The sequence below is a fragment of the Perca flavescens genome, chromosome 1 (assembly GCF_004354835.1).
Source record: "Perca flavescens isolate YP-PL-M2 chromosome 1, PFLA_1.0, whole genome shotgun sequence".
Taxonomy (NCBI): Eukaryota; Metazoa; Chordata; class Actinopteri; order Perciformes; family Percidae; genus Perca; species Perca flavescens.
Window position 1 is genome coordinate 33,571,515 of NC_041331.1, and position 22,789 is coordinate 33,594,303.

General features: G+C 40.5%; 1 protein-coding gene across 1 annotated transcript in view; it reads left to right on the plus strand.

Moving 5' to 3' along the window:
- celf6 (CUGBP Elav-like family member 6) overlaps positions 1-13,609 on the plus strand; it is a 140,394-nt gene extending 126,785 nt beyond the window's left edge. The window contains exons 11-13 of the mRNA XM_028600501.1: positions 1,319-1,462; positions 7,536-7,685; positions 13,581-13,609. Of these exons, the coding sequence (XP_028456302.1) occupies positions 1,319-1,462; positions 7,536-7,663 (272 nt within the window). The 3' untranslated portion in view covers positions 7,664-7,685; positions 13,581-13,609. The remainder of the gene's footprint in view (positions 1-1,318; positions 1,463-7,535; positions 7,686-13,580) is intronic.
- The last annotated feature ends 9,180 nt before the right edge of the window (positions 13,610-22,789 follow it).

The following is a 22,789-nucleotide window of genomic DNA, read 5'->3' on the forward strand; positions in this document are numbered from 1 at the left end:
TACCTGTGTGTGTGTGTGTGTGTGTGTGTGTGTCCTCTATCTCGCAGAGGCATAGCAGCAGTACAGCCAGCCACCACTCCTGCCCTTATCAGCCTTCTCACCAGCCCCATTCTCATCTCAACATGCTATCACCCAGAGCAATGAAACAGGAGAGAATGCTAGCCAGGCAGCCAGCTGCAAGCATACTGTCCCCGAGTCCATCACATCTCTCTCTCTCTCTCTCTCTCTCTCTCTCTCTCTCTCTCTCTCTCTCCAGATTGGCCTGTACAATATGTGGCAGCTGGGTGGATGAGTGTGGAGGGATGGAGAGAGATTGGAAGACAGTCCTACTGTCAGAGAGTAATTGGAACAAAAACTTGGCTTATACCCCCTCCTCCTCCCCTCTCTCTTCCTCTGTGTCTCAGGGTTTCTCTTTCTCAATACAAGCGTCTTTATCGTTCTCTTTTAATCAACCTCTCTGTTTTTTTTCTCTGGCTGTTTTTCTCTTTTATTGCTCTCTGCGGCTGTTTACATGTGCACTCCAATTGCCTCAGAGAATAGTCAAATTGAACTGTATTTTTTTAACATATATTTTTTTAAGTGCCACTTATCTATATAGTTATGTGAAATGGGATTCAAATGGAAACCACAAAAAGAGCTGTCCAAACCATGTGTGTGACCTTATAACACTTTAAAAATAAGATTAAGGTGTGTGCACTCCACCTTAACTAGGTTTAAAACAACTAATAGTTGGGCTACATGAAACATAATCAGCATTTTTTGTTGCTTGGATTATTGTCATGATTGCCAACATGACATCATGACTTCACGTAAACATACATGCCACTTTCCTAAAGCCAAGTGGCGTGTTATCTGTACGCATTTTGAGCTATCCATGTGTATGTCTACCCTGTATACAGCGGACGGCAGTCTGCAACGTCACAGCGTAGCCACGTGGCGTGTTATTGCGAGGCTACGGTTGGGTATAGGAAACGTCACACGTGGGTTGGGTTTAGGAAAAGAAGAAACGGTTGAAAAGAAGAAACGGTTGAAAAGAAGAAACAGTTGAAAAGAAGAAACGGTTGGGATTAGGAAAAGAACAAACGTGTGATGTTTACATTCCACATTTGTTCTTTTCCTAATCCCAACCGAAAGAAACGTCACATGCGGGAAGCGATCTCTGCTCTCCTGGGTGAAAGTCCTGTGTTACCCATCCGCCACTTCATGAGATCAGTCTGTGATTGCACTATTATGTCATTTTTCCACGTGTTATTATGGCCTCTCTCTCACTGCTTATGCTCCCAATGTAACCCTCCTGTTGTCTCTTTCTCATCACCAGGGCCAGAAGGGTGCAACCTGTTTATTTATCACCTGCCCCAGGAGTTCGGAGATGCAGAACTCATGCAAATGTTCCTGCCTTTTGGTAACGTCATCTCTGCCAAAGTCTTTGTGGACCGAGCGACCAATCAGAGCAAATGTTTTGGTGAGTCAAAAATCAACAGTGAAAAGAAAAAAAAAAAAGTGAGCAAAGCGATGCACAGGTGCTCCCTGGCTCCATCACACAGGCGGGACGCAGCAATAGAAAGGAGAGATTGTGGCGTGAAAAGGTGGACGCTCTAATTGCCTAAAACAACACATGTCTAAACCCACCATGAATCCCTCACATAGCTACTGACCCAAACATCTTTCCACAATTGCCATTTGCTCCACACATCCATTCATCACTCTATCACACCATTCCTAATACAATCCGGATCCATCTCCCCCTCTCTGCCATTCCCAGACTCCCTTACCCAAGAGAAAAGCATCTCCCCAGACTCCCCCACTCCCGCCCCCCAGTCCTCCTGCCGGGCAATTTAGCAGCATCCTGCCACCCCACCCTTCCTTTCTCTCGCCTCCCACACAGCAAACCAGTTCATCAGGGTGGAGGCGGTGCAGGTGGAATCCATGGGCTTAAAGAGATAATAATAGACTGGTGTGGGCCATACTGTTGATTCAGTTGGACAGCAGCACCCAGGAGACAGGCAGAAAGAGAGAGAGAGAGAGAGAGACACTCCCAGCATTGGCTTTCTTTCAGTTTCCCTTCAACATGGCATGTCTATGAGGCTTTCTCTTCCTCTCTTCCGTCATCTGTCTTGTTCTGTCCATCTCAGGACTCTCTCTCCCTCTGTGTGCTCTTCTCGAAACATATGCCTCTTGCTATCACTATCCGTCAGTCAACAAGGGGGAAGGGCAAAGGGGCGGTGACCTCATCAGTCTCACCGGCTTATTTTTTCCACGGCTTGTAATTAAGATCTTGGCTTAAAAACAGCAATTTAACCCATGATTCTTTTGTGGGGATTTCCCCCCCCCCATTCATTTCTCCCTACTTTTTATAGCAGAAGCCCCAGGGCTCCTTTGTAAGACATTAACAAATTAGGCACATGATGTTGTGCATTAAGGAGGATAAGTTATTAGGCCTCTAAGAACTTGGAACACTTCATCTTAAAAATGTGAGTTTAGCCTTGAGGATGTGGTTAATGGGCACTGTAGACTCATGTACGTGTGTAGATATACTGTATTATATATATCTACATACAGTATAGAGATGTAGAAAAATAGATGGCTAGACTGATGAATTGTGCATTGTAAAAATTTACACACTTGGCCTTGTGCACACTGGTGTGGGAAAACAAGGATAGATACCAAATAGACATCTTTTTTTTAATTTTTTTTTACAAACTGACAGAAAGCCAATGACTTTACTGTTAGTTGAGGAGATAATCTCCAAAGCACTGTAGTGTGAATTTGAATAGGACTAAATGAAAAGTAACTGATTTACAATGTTTCAAAAAGCAGCACATCACAGTCTCTAGTAGATGCAGTATGTTAAATATTTAGTTAATATTATTAATACATTTAAATGAAATACCTCTGAAATATTGCTTGCCACTGCAGAATGATTCTAGTGAGGTTAAAAAAAAAACATCTATGCGTACATGGCCTGATTTCCCTGCAGCACAGGTGAACTACATTTGGGGATTTTGAGAGAAGATAAACAGACATCACTCTTTGAGATGGAGGGTGCTTGAAAATTTTAATATGATGAAAAGGTCACTGTAGGAGCACTCGAAGCACGTTCTTTTAAAGCATGTATTTCTGAAGTAGGATTTGGAGTATATACTCTTAAGGGATGCATCACTGTCAATTCAGACAGATGTCTGTTTAGTTCCGATTTTTTTATTTGCTTTGCAATGAAATGGATATGAATATGTAATGGTGTGATATTAAACACGTGTGCAGGTGAGATGAAGAAAAGACTTGAGGATTTGTATAACATTTCTAGCCTGGTCCTACCAGACTCAAGTACATTTCATTTGTACAGAGAGTCTGGCCACTCTCCATTGACAAGTGTTAACTTCCTTGAAGGCGGGTACTCTGTTGAAGTTTAAAACTATTGGATCTGCCCAGAGCCGCTCTGGATCTGCCATAACCAATTGCTAACGTTTGGTCGTCGGCTTAGCATCGCTATAAGCCACTCCTTCACCACTAACGCAGCAAGCTGGAAAATCAACTTTTTCCCAAACCCCGCTGGGGAGGTGGGCCTCAACATCATAGCCACCAACAAAACTCAGCAAAGATTGTTCTTGCTTGGGCTTTGCCACAACAGACCAAATGTCTTCGCACGCATCTTTCTCCGCCGCCATTACGGAACTACACTGTTATAAATTTCAAGTCAGTTTAACTTGGAAATGCAAGTTCCCCTGCTGCCTTGAAAAACAAAGTTCACTCAATTTGAAGACTGCCTTTGTTTCAACTTAGAAATTAAAGTTAATGATGTTGATGTAACTACAGTGTTCTAGTTTTGTTAAAGTTGTTCTTTTAGTTGATTCAACTTTGTATTACTTGGTTTAACTTCATACTTTAAGTTAAAACAAATCATTTATGTTCTTTAATAATGCAAGAAACCTTCCTTGACCAGTATAACAGACATAACTTTCTGCTTTATTTCAACTCACAGTTTCAAGTTAAAACAACATAACCACATTTATAGCAGAGATAGCATGGGTGCTTGGGTGGGGCCACCCCAGGGCCCCGTGCAAAATAGCCTCTCTGCTGATCTTGTGTCACTTGAAATAAAATGGCAAATAGTGAAGTGACACGCCGCAGATAAATGGCTGAAGGAAGCCTATTACTGCTCAATGTCTAATGCTGTAATACTCCAGCTCTTACCAAACGTAACAGTCACTTAACTCATGGTTACAAATGTAAACTAGCACAACAATGACAATTACCAGGCAACAAAACACTACATTCTAAACACACGTTTAATAAACGGAATTCATAAAGTTACATTTGTATTTGGAACAAACTGCAAACTTTTCAGCAAATTTTAACAAAACTCTATTTACCGCCCTGCATCATGGGAATTGGCCAGCCAATGAACCAGTTGCAGTCCAGTTGCAATTGGTTGATAACTTAACTTACATACCTAAGTTCAATCAACACATAATTTTTTTTAAATAGTCAACCCAACGAATAAATGCAAGTTTAACTCTCAAAAACTCATAAAGTTGAGTTCAAAATTGACAACTTGTATAAGCTCGTTCAGTTAAAAATAAGAAATAAGTGGACATAACTAAATGGGTCTGTAATATTTTACAGTGTACAACTCAAACTAGCGCACAACCTCAACGTCATCGTTCTCAGCCACTCCCTCTGTTCGCTGATTGGACCGCCAAAGATTTGGCCGGAGAAAACCCAAGAATATACCGCAAACCCAGACGGTGTACTGAAGGAAAATGAAAATTGAGCGGAAGTACGTAGGAGGGCGGAGCCAGGCTATAACATTTCAACTGAAAGCAATAAAAAATTAAGAAGGTTAAGGTAACAAGATAATCCACCAGTGACATGGGTAACAGCCTGTGTTATTAGTTAGTGATGCTTTATTGAGTCACCAAAGGGACAGAACATCCATAAGGCAAATGTGTGCACCCCATATTCACTCACTGTTAAGGAACTAAATGGTTGTGTTTAATCTAGTCTCACTTTGCCAGGCCTTCCTCCACAGCGCTGCGGAGGAGGGTCTGGCTAGTCCACATAGCATTCCGGGATGGGAGAAAAACGTGCTCTGTGGTATTGGCATTTCTTTAAACCAATCACAATTGTCATGTGCGGCACTAAACTCCGCACAGAGCCTCTGCAAAATAGCCTTGGTAAAGGAACTTGTTTTGGTGGAACGTGTACGTTCAAAAGTTGTTTTAGTCGTGCAACAGAAAACTCAGATTGGACAGATAGTCTAGCTAGTTGTCTGGATTTACCCTGCAGAGATCTGAAGAGCAGTTAACCATAGTCCTCATAAATACAAAAATTAAAATTTCAACACAAAGAAAGCGGAAGGAGACGGACATCGGCGAAAAGACATGCATCCGGTGGAATTTTCTAACCTGGGACTCTATGGATACAACATTAGTCTTAATCCTCTGCATTTAGTCACTCAATATTGACTTTTAGAAGGGATAAAATCTTACCTTGTTAGGTGGAATTACCTGGATTTAGCTTGAACATTTCAAAAGGTCCTCTAAGAATAGACTAAAACACACACACGTAAAATAGGAAGCCCACCAAATCTATATGCGGAGATGACGCTTTTTTTTTTTTCATTCCCACTTTTAAGTTGAGGAAAGTTGCCGGTGCATGTTGATTCTATCTGTACATTCATGTATTTACTGTGCACGTATTCACCATCCTCAGTTAATTTAACACATTTAGTCTTTAACAGCCACCCTTAAGCCATATGTTATTTAAAAGAATAAATCTCCTAATCAACACTTGCAAATGTAAAATAATCATCACAAAAAAAAGTCAATAGAAATTCATTAAAACTGTAAAGTTTGTAGCACTATTTTTAAGCAGCTTCAAGTGATCAACTTGAGGTTGACTAACTTGTTCAAACGGAGTTCATTGGTAGTTGCAGCAGAGCAGGGGACACAGTTTGTCAAAGCCTATAAGCGTATTTGAACCAGGACCTCAACACTACAGCCACCCCTGCAATAGTGCAGAAAAGGATTTTCATAGTACCAAATAGCATCAATGCACAGCATCACTACCCAATAAGTACTTTTTTATGGCAATGTGAGACTTATATACTATACTACTGTACTGTAGCATTCTCAGCTGCTCAACCAGGTCCTGGACTTAGATTTTTCCCCAATGTCACCCAATAACTTTTGCAACTTTGTGTGTGTTTGTATTAAAAATGCATAACATTACAACACATACAGACATTCTGCTAATATGGATGGCTGCTGTGAGAGCCATACCTCAAACACTAGTAGCATCTGGGGTATTGCGTTTCATAGCACCACACACACTCAGTGCTCCATCAAAGATATGAAAATTCAGCCAGTTACTTTGTCTCGAGAAAAACAGCTAAAACTGGAAGCATTTTCAAATATCTCATTCTGCTTTTAGATTGTTTTAATGTATATGGGTTCAACATTCAAACTTATTGCAGTGCAGTCTTTCTCGTACTATGACCCCCAGCATCCTTTCACCTCTTTGGCATGTGGATGTAAATGTGAGGTATTGAGATTCGTTAAAGCCAGGGATAGTGTGTGTGTGTGTGTGTGTGTGTGTGTGTGTGTGTGTTTGTGTGTGTGTTTTTTGGGAGGGGGATCACTGCCAACTGACAGGCCCTTCCCTGCTCAGTTTGTTTAAAGGGTTTGTAAAAGCAGCAGCCTTATCTCACCTGCACTGACAAAAGCCTGCCCTCTCCCCCCAAATTAAATTGGACCCATAGCGGTGTGATCAAATCAGCTGGCAGGCGGAAAATTCGGGCCGTCAATCACAGAGGTAAGATAAGAGCAGGCAAGGAGTCCCGGTGTGGAAAGCTGTGGGCTCATTCCGCCTCGACACCCAGGTGATAACTCAGAGCAGCAGGCACCTCCGTCCTACACACCTTGCTCCTAGCATCTCGTCACGACCCCCATACCCTTTACTCTTTACTCAGATACACGCTCAGTCACACACGTACATGAACATACACACACACACACACACACACACACACACACACACACACACACACAGCCCTGCCAATCTTGCATGCCTCAAACACTCAGGTAACATTTACAGACTTTGCTCTAAAAATCCTCACACAACATGAGACTCCTTTTTTCTCTCTCTAATCTCTGAACACCTTTTCATGTTTTTTTGTTCTCTGCTCAAGTTAAACTCGCGGTTTCTAATGGCTCTTCTTCGTTTGATTTTTAATATCTGTGTTATTACCCTTTGTGGTGTTCTGTGTAATCTTTTTAATTCAAAGATTTTCAATTAATCCGTTGAAAAGAGAAAACAAAGAGCTATTGTTGTGTCATTGTTGAGAGTTAAAAAGGCTCTTCTTCTCCCCTCTTTTTTTCTTTCATCTCGCCTGTCTTTTCTCCCCATCTCTTTCCCTTTCTCATCTTCCTGTTTCTCTCTCATCTCTCCCCCCCATTCTTCTCCCCTCGTATGTTGTTCCATTTTCCCATTTTTCTCTGCCCCCATCTCTCTCCCGTTCTGTGTTCTTGTCTTAGGCTTTGTGAGTTTTGATAACCCGTCCAGTGCTCAAGCCGCTATTCAGGCCATGAACGGCTTTCAGATAGGCATGAAGAGGCTGAAGGTGCAGCTAAAGCGGCCAAAGGATGCCAACCGACCTTACTGACCCGTCTGCTGTCCATACCCAGGTATAGTAACACCCATGCTAGAAATACACCGTGCCATTCTATGCCATGCCTGTTCTCAAAACCAAACTGTTCTCTTCATTTGGATAGTTTAGTTATTGTTGCTGCAGAGAGTGCATTTAACTATTATGCAAACATGTTGAATATTCTTTAGAATTTAGATCTACGTAGGATTATTTTCTGTTGTATTCAAACATTAATAACTGAAAGCTTAAAAAAAAAAAAAATACAATTTAAAAACAATTATATGGACTACTAAATCCAGGGAGGTGTTAACTGCAGGGCGAGATGGAACAAGAGGAAAATTAACTGCACTTACTCACCAGTCTTCCAACCAGTAGAAAGCCATCATGCATCATTTGCATAAAATACTTTCTGTTGAAATTTACATGTATTAACATGACAGACTAATACAACTAGAAAGTGCATACATTAGTTAGTTCAATATGGCCAACTAGGGAAACAGTTAATATAATTCTTTAGTCATGATCTGACTTCGCGCCATGAGCCTTGATGTGACATGAAATTTATATTTTTGCAGGTCAAAGTGTTATATATACACTATACACTATATATATATATATATATATATATATATATATATATATATATATATATATATATATATATATATATATATATATATATATATATATTAGCCATGAAAGTGTCTTGGCACTTATTTCTTGATGGACCTCTTCACAGAATCAGTCTCTTAAGATTTTTGTCAGGTTGCCCTGCTCCACACAATTGTTTTTGTTTCTTCTGGGGTTTAAAATCTAATTTGTACCTGCAGGACTCTCCAGTGCAATTTGATGACATCATCAATACCCAGCTGTGCATGATTACCCATCTACTGAGGATGGCATTTAGAATCGATGCAAGTTGTTGAGCTACAAATTCATAAAACCAGAGAGCAGTAATTTCTCTCCTACAATAGCTCTGCGCTAGATTCCTGTCAGCTGCTTAGATAAATCTAGAGGCCCTTTCAGCTGAACCTTTACTTACAGGAAATTCATTGAGTAGATGCAAAATAGTACAGAGTAGATTTATGGAATAACAACTTTACAAGACTACTGATGAGCATGATGAGTAAATGCATAGTGTTTGAAAGAAAAGTTTGTGCTCACAAAAAAAAACATCAACAAAGATGCTAATGGAAAAGCACTTACTCACCCTACAAACTGCAGTGGCTTGTATAACGGTGGAAAACAGCACCAACCCTAGTAAAGCACTATTTGGTTAGTTCAATTGAGGCTTCACCAATCTTTTCTCAACTGAAAGTCATAGTCCATTTTCATATTCCGCCATCTATTGTTTGCCAATTTTCACAAATAGCAAAAACACAGCATAGGTATGTTGTGGTATTGTAATTTTAACTTGGTTATCCAAATAGTGCATGTCCTCGTATCTCTTTTTGATTAACTGTAACCTTGTAGCAAAGCAGAACTGAATGCTATGACTGCAAATGCCAATGTAAACATGTTGGACATGTGTTGTGTGGCTCTGGGGAAATATCTGTCCAAAACTATATGAAAACTGTTAATTTCAAATTATGCCAGTTTTACACATCCACAGCAACAACATTAATTTAATACTGAACCATTTTTAAGTGAAAATATTACCTACTGAAATCAAGCTCATCCATTGCAGAATAGTTGTGAACTATGCCAACATGTATCTGCTTGTAACTTTTTATTGATGCTATATGAAGTATGTACTCATGAAGTTGAGCAAACAAGAGATCTTGCAAATGTATGGTTGTGCTGATAGTAGATCTGCCACCAGATATGTCCAATATCTAACTTCCTTGTTTGGGCTTTAAAAAGTCAGAGCTTTCATACAAAATAATAAAATGGAAGGTTTACTTAAAGTGGCACCATCCTTCAATAAAGACTAATTTCACGGTGTCAGGCTTGATTCAAAGAATCATCACCCATCTGTTACAAAGTGCAGCTGCCAGTGCAAAAATAATATAGATGCATGCTCTCTTCGCCCAATTGGCTAGGCAACTTTTCATTACAATAACATAAGCCTGGATTATATTCCTCCATAAATAAAAGCATGGTAATACCATTTGTTTATTTTAGACTAGACTTTTTAAAAGCTACAAGATGGCATTAATGGAAGGTGGTATGCAATACAAATGATAGATGCTCCCTTTATCTCTTGCCTGATAGAATTTGAATAGAGCCGTGTCCTGCTAATTGAAGAGAGGCTTTCAAAGCAGACAACCTAAGAAGAGCAAGGGGGGGGGGCAAATGGAAAATATCTTCCAACAGCGTTGAATGACACGACAGGCATTGAGATGAGAAGTACCAAAATTGTCCACAATAACATTCTGTCATTTTATCAGGAAATGTGTGTGTGTGTGTGTGTGTGTGTGTGTGTGTGTGTGTGTGTGTGTGTGTGTGTGTGTGTGTGTGTGTGTGTGTGTGTGTGTGTGTGTGTGTGTGTGTGTGTAAAAGAGTGTGTGTTTTTTCATCTTTGGTCTGGTTCAATCCATCTCTGTGTTTTTCTTCTGTTATTACATCACTTCTGTTGTTGGAAAACCAATAGACCAAAACCAAGAGCAATCCCATGAAAACATTAAAGAAAAAATACCCTAGTGGGGCTTCTGAAGCCAGCTCTTGGTTTATAGATTCTTAAAAACCATGCGGGATCTTATTTAAAGAAGTTGGCTTTGAAAAATTTGACCAATCTACTATAAAGAACTTTTTTTTCCTTTTCATTGATTGCCTTGTATTGCAGAAGACAGTACATTGAGTTCTTGAGCAAAAGACTAAAATAAGTTAAGTTCAACTGTAACTGTTTAATTTTCTAAATCCAACTGCATTATAACGATGAAACTTGAACGATGATTTTTCTGTGTTCCTTAGGTAAAACTTCAACATGTAGATAACTTTAGAAGTCCCCTTTTTTTCTCTAATACGGACAACTTCGCTTTGAAGTTGAATTAAAAACGCGATCAGACAGCATTCTCTTCTGCTGGTCTCAGGGGCCCAGCTACTCGGAAATTGCGTTCTGTGTCTTAAAGATAAACTTAATGCAAAAAAGCTGAAGCACTCACTGTACGGCCACCCTCATAGCAAACAATGCAAGGCAAATCCAATTACTGTAGACAGGACAAGTTTCTAAAATATGCATTTCTGCCTTAAGGGTTATCTTTGTGAATATAAAAACATGAATTCAACCTTTTACCCTGCAAATGTTGTCAGCCTGAGAATATTTCACCACCACATCGAGGCACAAGAAGCGGCCCTTTTTTGTGCTGTGTGAGATTATTTGTTCTGTTATTTCTGTTTTACTTGTCAATTCTTTTTTCTTCAGTTTTTATGGTAATAATCATAATAACCTCATTTGATTTGTCGGGCCGAATAAGTGAGCGTGTGGAATACATATGGAAAGGATGCTTTGAATTCTAACTTAAGGAAAAGAAAATACCACTGTTTCTTTCCTTTTTTTGCACTCCCACCAACCTGGCAACCTGACATGACCAATCACAGTGTGAGGTGGCCTTTCTCCGCTATAGCCACACCCCCCCACCCACACACCTGTCATGGGGCCAAGTTCCCACAGCTGTAAGTTGAACCCATGGTGTCATTTTCTTTTGGATGACGTCATGTGGTGGGACTGTGACTGCGTTGCATGACGTGGCGTTGATTGATATCTCTAAACTCTATCTCTTTATATTCTGCCCTCCTTTTATATATATATATATATATATCATGTATATTGTATATTGGCAGTTTGTGGAGTGCAGTAAAACGATGCCTTTTCTTTGCTAGTACCTGTTGTACATAATGTAACTGACGTGCTTACTGGTTGGTTGATTATAGCTGGAAGTGGCCTTTAACCCTTTTGTGCTATTGTACCGTGTGCCCTTGTGATGTTTTACTTCTTATGTGGGGTTCATGTGTATGGATGTCCTGTATTTTCTATTTCTCTATTTCTTCACATTCACATCAACAGTGTTTTTAGTTTTTTTCGAGCAAACTATTATTTTTATTGTTTTATTTATTTTTTTAATGAAAGTCTAAATCTTTGCAAAAAAAGGACCTTTTTCTCCCCCCGATCGACAGCTGTTTAGTCGAGAGATGGCCAAGATGACCCTATGTTTGTGTAGCCAATTAAATCCCCACCGTTCCCGCAGAGAGCACAGGCAAATGTTGACACTCCACTTCTCCATGGATTCCATCTGCACAGGGAGTACTTCTGCAAGATTGTTTTGTTTGCCTAACATGAGAATCACTTTCCATGTATTTATTTATGAGGGAGCAAACCAATTGCGCCATGATAGCAGAGCTGCAGGCAGCACTGCAGACCCACATGGCCAAAATATGTCCACCATACAGCCATGCTGTACACTTATAGATGTACAGTATAAGTAGGGAGCGGAATATTACAAAAATACAAATACCTGGGACGAGTATTTGCTACTGCATGTTGTTTTTTAGTAGGAATATGCCGCCAGATAAATTAATCTTATGTTTTTGTGGCTTGTAGCTGAGATAATTGTTACTCGGTCTGTAAAAAAGGCAGCAAACAGAATTCAGAGTGAAAAGGGTCCTTTCTTTGCAAGTTTGTTTCTATCCCTGCAGGCAAAACCCTGATAAGAGTTAGTCATTTTCATCGAACTCGTACTGCTCTATTCGGTAAGAAGCCCTGCAGGCGACTCTCCCTCCCGTAGTCTATCCAATGAACTCAGGGGGTGTCTAGTCAGGCAAGCCAGGAGGGATAAGGTCTTTCTGGCACCAACTATGCCTCTTAACTGCCAGGTGTCTTTTATGGAGCCATCTAAGTAGGTGGCGGTGTGGGGGGAGGGCATAATGCTGGCAAAAGAAAAAGAAAATAAAAGGTCTATTTTAAAGCCAGTGTGTGTTTATGCTGTGTGGTAGATGTACAGTATATGCACTAGTGGCATATAAAAGAGAGCATCTGTAATCGGGACTGCTTTATGCTGCTAATGTCTGGGCTCGCTTTGGCACACATAAGAAATAATCCAGAATCCCCACTCTTGCATCTAAAAAGCAGATCTTTTATGAAATGGTAACAAGCTCATTTACAGGAATGGAAAGGTAGAACAAAGAGTGTGTGGGCACACAGGTTCCTGTCCCAAAGTCAGTCCCTTTCATGTTCGCACCCAGAGAGTGATTTGCTGTGATTGCGTAGCCTTTCTTCACCCACATCGTAGCTCACAACACATTAGGGATGACAGGCTGCAAACTAGATATTTTATAGCCAAAGCTCGGCAGCGTGAACATATTTAGTGATAGTGCAGAGTTTTAAGTCAACACAAATGCAGGGGAGATGCTATGATGGTTTTTCCATTGGAACCTAATCAGGCGCAATTTCTTGAAAAATGTACTTTTTTTTTGGACAACCATCAGTTTTTTCTGTCATAATGATTACACAATTTCAACATTCTTTTCTTTGTTTACTTCTTGTTCTTTTGGTAGTTTGTAATGAATTAACAATACAATGAATGACAGCAACATCTCAGGCAACATTCAGCTGTATTTCTTTTCAAGCAGGGAGATGCAGTCAGTTTAAATTAGGCCTTCCTTGGATTAGTGCTGTCACAGTGTAGATGTCTGTTCCATATGGTTAAAACGCAAATCTCCCACCCCACCTCTAGCCCACTTATTTCTGGTTTTGAGTGACACACTCCTCTATTTTTTTCTCCTCCCCGTCTGTTTCTCATGCTGTTGGCTGTGCCTGTCAGTCTGTGTGATAACTAGGAGCCAGCAACCCTGAGCATGTTACCACAGCCTTACTGAATCCACTCTCCTTATTCTCCCCCATATCTCTCTCTCTCTCTCTCTCTCTCTCTCTCTCTCTCTCTCTCTCTCTCTCTCTCTCTCTCTCTCTCTCTCTCTCTCTCTCTCTGTGTCACAGGATGAAGGGCCACAACACCTTATTTCCACAAGTGCAGTAAAAGTACAAAGACTTCTTGCTCTGCTACATATCATGAAGGAAGCGTGGTCCCTTGATCCTGCTGGAAACCCGCTGAAAGATTGGGTGACTGAGAGAGGGATCCCAGAGTTGTTTTTTTGTTTGTTTTGTTTTTTGTCTTTTCTTTCTTCGCAAATGCCTCTTTTTTCCCTGTTTTGCTTTGGCATCTGTGAAAGAAGATTTTTTGCAGAGACCAACTTTTTGCTGCTGTTTTTTAGACATGATGGGAGAAAAAAACAAACCTTTATAGAAACTCATTATGCTCAAAGCATGCATACTGACACAGGATATAGATAAACACACACAAACACAGATAACAAACCAAACATACACATTTAGATGCTACACTTAAAAAAATGAAAAATGAAAAAAAAAAAACTACTTTGTACATGTATAAATACGTGCAAATGCCAACTCAAGTACTGACGCAAACACATGCGTGCACGCGCACACACACACACACACACACACACACACACACACACACACACACACACACACACACACACACACACACAAACACAAACACAAACACACACCAGCCTGCTGCCATTTTGGTTTTTGTGCCTACACAGGTGTTGTGCTCTGTGACAGGGCAAGCTCTGGATCAAAGAAGAAAACGAGAAGAAGAAGAGGAGAGAAGAGGAGAATCCAGGATAATTTACATGCATCATTCCTTAGGAAATAGGGACCAAAGGACTAAACGCTTTTTAAAAGAATATAAATATATAAATATATAAATATATATTTAAAAACTCATACCTTGTAGCTGCAAGTATTACAATTTACTCGTAGTCAAAAAAATCATTAAAATCAATATCCAGTGGCCTACTGTAAGTACGAATAAAAGAAAATGGAAATAATGTATAAAAAAAAAAAAAAAAAAAAAAAGACATGGCATCGTAGTATAGGGGCTGATCTTTTGCTCTGGATGCTGATTTAGCACCAGGTTGTAGAATAGTAGAGTAGAGTAGAAAAAAATGTAGATTTGCTAACTTTTGCTGTTGTTTAAAAAAAATACTTGAAGTCGTAATGAAAAAGGGGCAAAGGGGGGGGGGGGGGGGACGACGACATTCATCTGCCCCCGTACGCAACGAGTCTCTTTTTCTTGGATGTTAAGGTATCAGCCACTGGATATCTCGCTCATCATGATGTATAAGTCACCACACTCTCTTGACAGCTATGAACAGCCTGTTCTGGAAGAAGAAGAAAAAAGAATGACAAGAGAAGAAAAAAAAAAAAAAAAGACAGAACTTACTCATGTCTGTGCTGGACAGGGTGCAGACGTTTAAGGCTTCTCACTAGCCTTCTGTGTTCAAGCGACAATCCACTGTAAAGACCAAGCAAAATGGACATGGGGGTGTCTTTTGTTTTTTTCTGTTTTTTTTCTTGACCTTTTGTATTGCAACAAGGAGTGTGAATTATGAAGCCACAAATTGTTAAAGGGTGAGAGTTCTACTAAGAGAGATGGACAAATGCACGGTCATGAGGGCAACAGAAAGGGAGGAATAAGGCGACAGCTACTGAAACTGCCAGCAGAATGAACTCAGTATACAAATGAAAAAGGCCCTTATGGCATTATGGAATTCTGTCAAAAAACAAAGTATGCCCGTAAACAACCAGGACTTATATAAGTGACATGCCAAGGAAATGTGTTTCCACTGGAGCTGCTGCAAAACTCCAGATTGAGAAAAATTGCCTCTTGTCTCTCGGCAGATACAAACAAACATTTCTTTGAAGACAAACTCGATTTACAGTATTGATGGCAAAGGAGTGCAGGCTTTTAGAGCTCATTTAGCTCTGTCAAATATAATGTAAATTCCACTATTAACATGTTCCCTGACCTGCTTCTTCATATATTATACATACAGCCTATGGGGGGAAAAAAGCTACTGCTTAAACAGACTATATCTAAATTAGATATAACAGTCACTCTTAGACATCATTCAGCTCACTTGTAGCCTCTCTGACACTGACGCCAGGCAGGACAGAGTAAAGCACTCCGGTTCTGTCACGTCTTGATTTAGAATCCTGTAGCCTTTATTTTGACTGTTTTAGAGCTCTGGATGCAGGCTCTTCTCTAAAAGCAGATCAATATGTTTGGAATGAGTCTAGAGGGAGGAGCGATGCAGTTTTAGTCACTCTGAACACTTCCCAATTTTCTCTGTTAAACACCAGCTCACATCCGTACACCAGCCCTTTGAGCGCCGGCAGCTGGCGACAAGAGGCATGGCTGGGCAAGAAGGAGAGAGGGAAGTGAAGAGAGGAAGTCAATAACCAAACATGACATTGAGATCCTTTAAACTGATGCTTTTAAGATGATGCCCAATGATTTAATCAAGAAAATCTGAATTCGATAAAGCTCCTGGTGACAAACATTATCTGTGCTGTATGCTGTATGCTAGAACAGGATTAAATGGTTCAAATATGACTGGGGTACCTTGGGCTCCAGTCTCACCAGTTCCTGTTTGCTACCGAGACTCTCCTCCTTGCCGTTCCCTCCCTCTTTCTCCAGCTTTTTCTTTTTGAGAGAAACGCAAACAAGACCTATTCCGAATCACTGAAAGAGGGACCGCTAAAAATGTGCCAGCAGATTCTTCAATGCACTATTATTCTTTGTCATTTGCATAAGCAGAAGGATTTAATATCAGCGTGCCATCTATACCCTCTCTATCCCCTGTCCTAAGAGCACCCATGCCTTTCCAAACCTCAGCCCAACTGTTCAGCAGCTTTCCCCTTGGAACAGCATTTTCGAACCTGGCTAATGTCTGTGCTCACTACCCTTCAATTATCTCCTGCACCGTATTAGACATGCTATTTCACCTTTCCCTCTAATCACACTGTAATCACCAGCCTCTATACATTAGCAGCAACCAAGTGAAAAATCACCGGGATAATCACTTGGACCAAATGACGGGAGAGATGGTCCCCTGCATGCACATGGATGACAGAAGGAAGATTAGAGAGAATTATGTTTGTGCGCACTCCCTGGCAAGGCTGCTGACAGCTGACCTGGCACCAATAACACTGTCGAATTTACCCGAAGAGGCGAAGGAGGATGTTGGACAAAACCTTCCATATCATAGCAAGGTGGTAATAATACAAAGTAGATTGACATTACCGAAACTTAAAAGAGACAGCAGGATGAAATGAATGCTTATAATTGGTTTTAAACCAACCATCTTGCTGGAAATCCTCAATTCTGTAGTAGCAGCTGCAGTGAGCCCTGCGTTACGTGCTTCTTCTTTCAGCATGTAATTGTAGCTCTTCCGAAACCACCATTTTTTTTTACAAAATAACTCACGCTACACTTTCTCTCTCTTGCTTGTATCCCTGCTGGGACACCGGCAAAGCACAGTATTGTTCAGGGCTGAAAAAAAAATTTGTGAAGCACAGTAGTTTTTCAGATTCTAAAACGATGCCAGTTACAGTGACAGCTTTTTAAAAATAAAAGTAGGTTAAAATCCCAGCCCTCCTCCCTCAGCCCTTGTCGGACGTTAGGTGGAAATGCAGGAAGCTACATAAATTGTAGTGTCGTGAAGTAGGTCAAAACAAAGCCATGTTCTGCAAACCGTTTGTGCTCATTATTCATGTGAAGCTGAACTAATCGATGGGAAATCTAATGTTCCATGAGCAATGAAATTTCCTGTGCTTGTCTCGGCCATCTTTAGAATACATTCTGCGAGTGAGGCTCCGTCAGGCTGAACATGAACCTTGTCTTGTATCAGATGGTGTACTAGTTCTTACTGCTAATGGCAGGTTGAGTCCCCAATGAGCCAAAACCCAGCCTAGCCTAGTATCCTGCTGTCTGCTTGGCTAACAGTGCAGTGTTCATGTAGCATCTCTGCTATGCCAGGGCTAAATTAGGCATTGTGAAATCAACACTTCAACACTTTTAACAAGGGAGGTAATAACTGTACACCCCAGGGAGGATGTTACGAAAGTGGCATGCATTAATAACAGAAATAGCTATGAAGCTCCAAAACAAGAAAATATTGGTTTTAGACCTTTCCATTCCCCCATTTAAGGACAACAGCCTCAGCCTGCCCGACTCCCAGCCTCAGTCTCAGTCTGGTCTTTAGTCTAGGCCATGTTTCAACTCTAAGAGCAGTGAGAAATGTCAACCCAGCAGGCACTCACCAAGCTATTGCCAAAATTTCATTTTGTCCTCTAATTTACAAAAAGAAAATTTGTATGAATCCAATTAATTGTGAGAGTATAACATTTAGCATTCCAGGAAAAACTTAGAAGGCAAAGTCAGACATTATGTCCACACCCTCAAAAGCATATAGCTTCTCTTCTCTGTGGCCATACTGCCTTCATTTAACATCTCACAACAAGTGGTTTGGAGCACAAGTTAAGCCAGTTCTCTTGCACTGAGTATTCAGACCACTTGCTTCTCTGCCACTGATGCATGTACCCAATCTGACCCTGTATCATTAAATGAGAAATTGGGGGTAAATACATAGTATACCAATTTCCTCAGTTGCCACTACACCACTGCTCATAAGGTCAGTCCTCTAGAGGAGCATGTATCCTTAGAGGGCCCCAGCCAATGGCGGGCCGAGCAGCAAACTGCTAGAGCATGTCTACAAGTCTCCAACCCCCTGGGTGCATAACACTCACCCTAAAATAGCAGTGATTTTCAAGGAAAGGAAGTGAAATGTAATTGACTGAAACTGGAGAGATAATTAAAAGAACCTGTTGGACAGAAGGGAAGAAATTAATGCCTCTCATTTAATAGCTGCTTTGGAAAAGAGCTTTTCCGTCATCTCACTTTAGCACAAGAGAGGGTTTTGCTGTGGAAATGGGATTTTGTATGGAAAAAGGTGGAGGTGGAAATAGGCATTGGGTGGTGGGGGTGTTGTGTGCTAAACTGAAACTCCACAAAATCACTCCCGATACTCAGGGCATCAGGCGCTATGATGTCATGATTAGTGGAGAGGTTCAGAGCCTTGCCTTACCCTGATCCTGAGGGAGGTCGAGCAGAATCACAAATATGAGGTCAGTGCTGTAAAAACGCGTCCCATCGTAGGGATGCTGAGCCAGCAGAAGGGCTGATGAACCACCTAAATTGTGCTTTGGATTTATAGTATCACCATCCAATTCCAACAAGTAACAAATAAAAAAAAGATGCCATCTTCCACCCACAAACGCAATTAATCGCTGGAGGTGTGCGATTATGTTTAACAACACGGCTGAAAGTAATGAAGACAAAGACTTTTTTTATTCCTTAATGTAAATAGCCTGTAAAACACAAAACAGAGGACAGTTGTATAGCAGCTTGTGCTAAGAAGCCCAACTCTGTGGGACAATGATGTCACTATAAAATGTATCCACAGTAGTGCAGGGATCTAGGAGAGATTTAGTTCTTTTAAGCCCCTAAAGTTTGGGCTCTGAACACGCATCCTACAACCCTAAGCATCGGACCGAGGCTTAGACAGTATTTGACTTAGTGTCAAACCTAAGGCACAGCCCCGGAGTGATCTGTTAATTAAGATTCTGTGTACACCGACATGTCATGATTTTTTTTCTGACAGAAGAAAGATTGCCTGTGCGGTAATTGGATTAGTCCAATTGGGGCTGATGAACAGATATGGCAGTGACAGTAGAGTTTGTCCATCCGCATGCTTACTGCTTGACAGTGCGACAAAAAAGCATCAGCCACCACGACAAAGTTTGGCCTTTACAATTCAAGGAAATTAGTTTCACAAAATGAAACTCCAGGTAACAGTTTGTTCAACATGTACATAAATAACTTTGAAATCAAACGTTTAATACACATGGTTGAACCCATGTGTAGGTGGTTAGGCTGAGACTGGAGGAAGGGGAGAAACAAGAGAGCTTATTGTTGACCCCAGCGGAGCCCCCTGCCAGCTTGATCCAATCTGCCACAGCTCTCCTGACCACACAGCTGCATAACTCCTGTACATACAATAAAGCTTATTTTTCAATTCTGTTGAACCTTCTTTATAGGCCGTACAATAGATCATGTTCAAACGTTTAAAAAAAAAAATTTAAAGAATAGTTAATATATTTCAGTGAAACTAAGAGAAGGAACCTATGAAATAATTTATCCAAAACAGAAGATGAAATGATGTTATTTCTTGTATAGTGAAGCACTGATGTTCAAAAATGGGATTTTATGTTGGTGAATGGTTCTTTAATTTCACTCTTTTGTTTTGTTATTATCTACTGAAGCTGGGATAGACCCATTGTCATGAGGTTTATTGGGATAAATTCTTTGATCACTTCACTTTTGTCTGTATTTTTTTGGCCACACAATCCCTGTAAGAAATCCCTTGTGGATGGGCAAGTTCAAAGAGATTTCTTTGCTCACTAAAAGCTCCCAAATCAATACAAGAATTAACAAACTGCACTGTAAAAGGATGATTGATGGTACTGGTCGTGTGGATTCAGAAAAAGTCCATTGCACAACTGAGTTCGAATGAATCAGCATTGCATGTTCAAAAAGAATCTCATTTGAAGCCTTTTGTTGTTTTGAGAAAAACAAACAAAAAAAGACAAAAAAAAAAATCAAACTTTGCAGTCAGATTGGTTTTGAGACCGACGCTGTCATATCTCATTGTCTTAAAGCCATGGATGGTTTCCTGAAATGTTCCTCCTCTTGTCTATCCCTGTCACAATGTAATTGTGTTGTTTCTTTTTTTTTTTTTTTTTAAGGGTTGTTTGTAATCATTGACATATCTCTGATTTTCATCTTCTCTGTTCTTACCTATGGGAAGTTTCTTCCACAGTTTTTTATCTAATGTGACTCCGTCCATTGAAGACATTGTACCAACAGTAGATAGTGCACCATTGCTTTACTCCAGTCAGGCTGACTTGTTAATGTGAGGAGAGAATTATGCCTTAAACCCAGCCTATTCTCTCTGACAGTACTACCTGTGAGCGAGGTCAGATACACTGTATTCTGGGGATGCCAAATGTTCTATCTTCAAAAGGTATAAAAAAAAAAAAGAAAAAAATCTGTTGTAAAGACAAACACTTCGCCAGAGTCAGTTTTGCCTCAAGCCCATTCTGACACAAATAAGGATGTGGTCATCCACCTCCATTTCCATTGGTTACAAGGACCAAAATGTAAACAAACTCAGCTAACTGAGCAGTTTGCTCCAATCAAGCATTCAATGAGAGCCTTTAAAAGAATTCACATTTAGTCATAGGTGGTTTTGAACCATTGATCTTTGTGTCATGAATCATTACATTCCCAGCTTCACTATCTCTTCATTTTGACATTCATTAATCATTATATATTTGGGTATTTATATTCATAATAAATGGAATACTCTTTTCTTTTATTATTTGACTTGAACAAACTGTTTTGTTTTTTGTTTGAAACAGAGATGTAATTTGAAATAGTGTTGGCTCGGGTCCGTTTCCCTGATTCGGGATGATATCTCCCATAGTGCTCCTGAACTCTGTAGTTCTCTAGTTCATTATATTCTGCTTAGACTAAAATAAAGCACAGTCCTGTAGAAGATTGAGCCTGCTTTGTCCTTCCTTTTTATCTATTCACTTAGCTTGATTAAATAATTCCTAAAGGTTTGGATCTATCATTGCGTGCATGCATGACCCTGTTTTCAAAGATGTGAAGCGTTCGGTATCCTCTTGTCACTTGGATTGTGGGGAGAATGCATTCAGGACATGTCATTGTATTAATTGAGCTAACAGCGCTAACCATATCCGAATACCAAATTAGATGAGACGGTTAGTAGAAAATCGTTTAAAAAGGGCGAATAATGCATAATAAATGGAAGGGAGATTGGAAGAGGGAGGGGAATAAATTGTGAATTGATTAAAGGGAAATGGATATTCAGCTCTTGTCTCTTGGAGGTGTTACAGTGGAAACAAAATCAGGTGCAATGGGTGCTGCAGGTTATTGTCAGTGAATAAGAAGCAGGAGGTCAATCGATTAATCAGAGGTTTTCCTCATGCTGCGTTTTATCGACAGCGATGTTAAGATAAGGACGGGTCGGGTCACATTGAAGCCTATGGTCAGTGTCCTTTTTATGGCCCTGAGTCTCCTCCTTCCTCGTTAAGCCTCAGAGGGGTTCAGCAGTCACCAGACGCCTCATAACCTATTACAATATTGTATCTCACAACTAACCCCTGTGCACAGCGGGTGAGATCATTTAACTTGTTTCTCTGCAAATCAACATGGTTCAACAATTGTCAGCAGCCGCAACTGTCCATCACCAAAGAGGGAAAAAAAAATCAACACTCCCTGACACTAATTGTCCCCAGAGCAGAGTATGATACCCCAGGGAACATCAATGATCAAACCATCCCAAGACACCAAACATCATTTCTAGTTTATGGGCCTCTCGGGTGCGTCCGTGTAGTAGCATTGGTGTGGAAACAGATTTATGGTTGCTAAATTTGCAGGTGATAAAAAGGCAAAGAGTGGCCAGTTGGGGCCCTAACTCTTGGCTATTCACATGTTGACTCCCGTGCCGAGTCTCCAGGGACCCTTTCTCATTGTACTGCAGACACTCCATGATTCCACATGACAAACTGGATTGTTCCTCGAGTGAGTCCTGCTGAATTATTTTGGTCCTTTCGATTGCATCTCCTACCCCTGAGATTTTCCTCTACTGTTGCCTTTGAGCCATAAGCCTCCACAGCCACCGTTGTCGATACTCAATCTGTTCTGTAACCCCTAAAGCTAATGAAATGTGCTAACAGGGGTTTGTTTGTTTGTCTCCAGGAGGGGGGCCAAGGGAAAGAAAATGGAACAACAAGACTCTTTTGACAGTTCCATTTTTTCCAATGTTTTGGAGTGAGGGATAATCATGAAGTATGGATTGGATAGGGGAAAGTTATTACATGTTGTTGTCTTTATCCTTGTTTGAGTTGTAAGAAAAAAAGGTCAGACTGTTCCAAACATGGTTCTTTGCAGTTCCTGGATTTATCCTCAATTCTGACTCCACTACTCTCAGTGTGGGAAATGAAAAATCGTTTTTCTCACTTCTCTCAAGCTTGTATCCCTATAAATCTTCAGTATAAATTTGACAAACACACAACCTCCTGTCTGCCTGGAGTGTTCCTTGTGTGTATTTACTTTATTGGCGGTGGTGATTGGGATGAGTTTGTTTTTACAAAGCTCAAATATTGCAGCTGACAACACAGATATA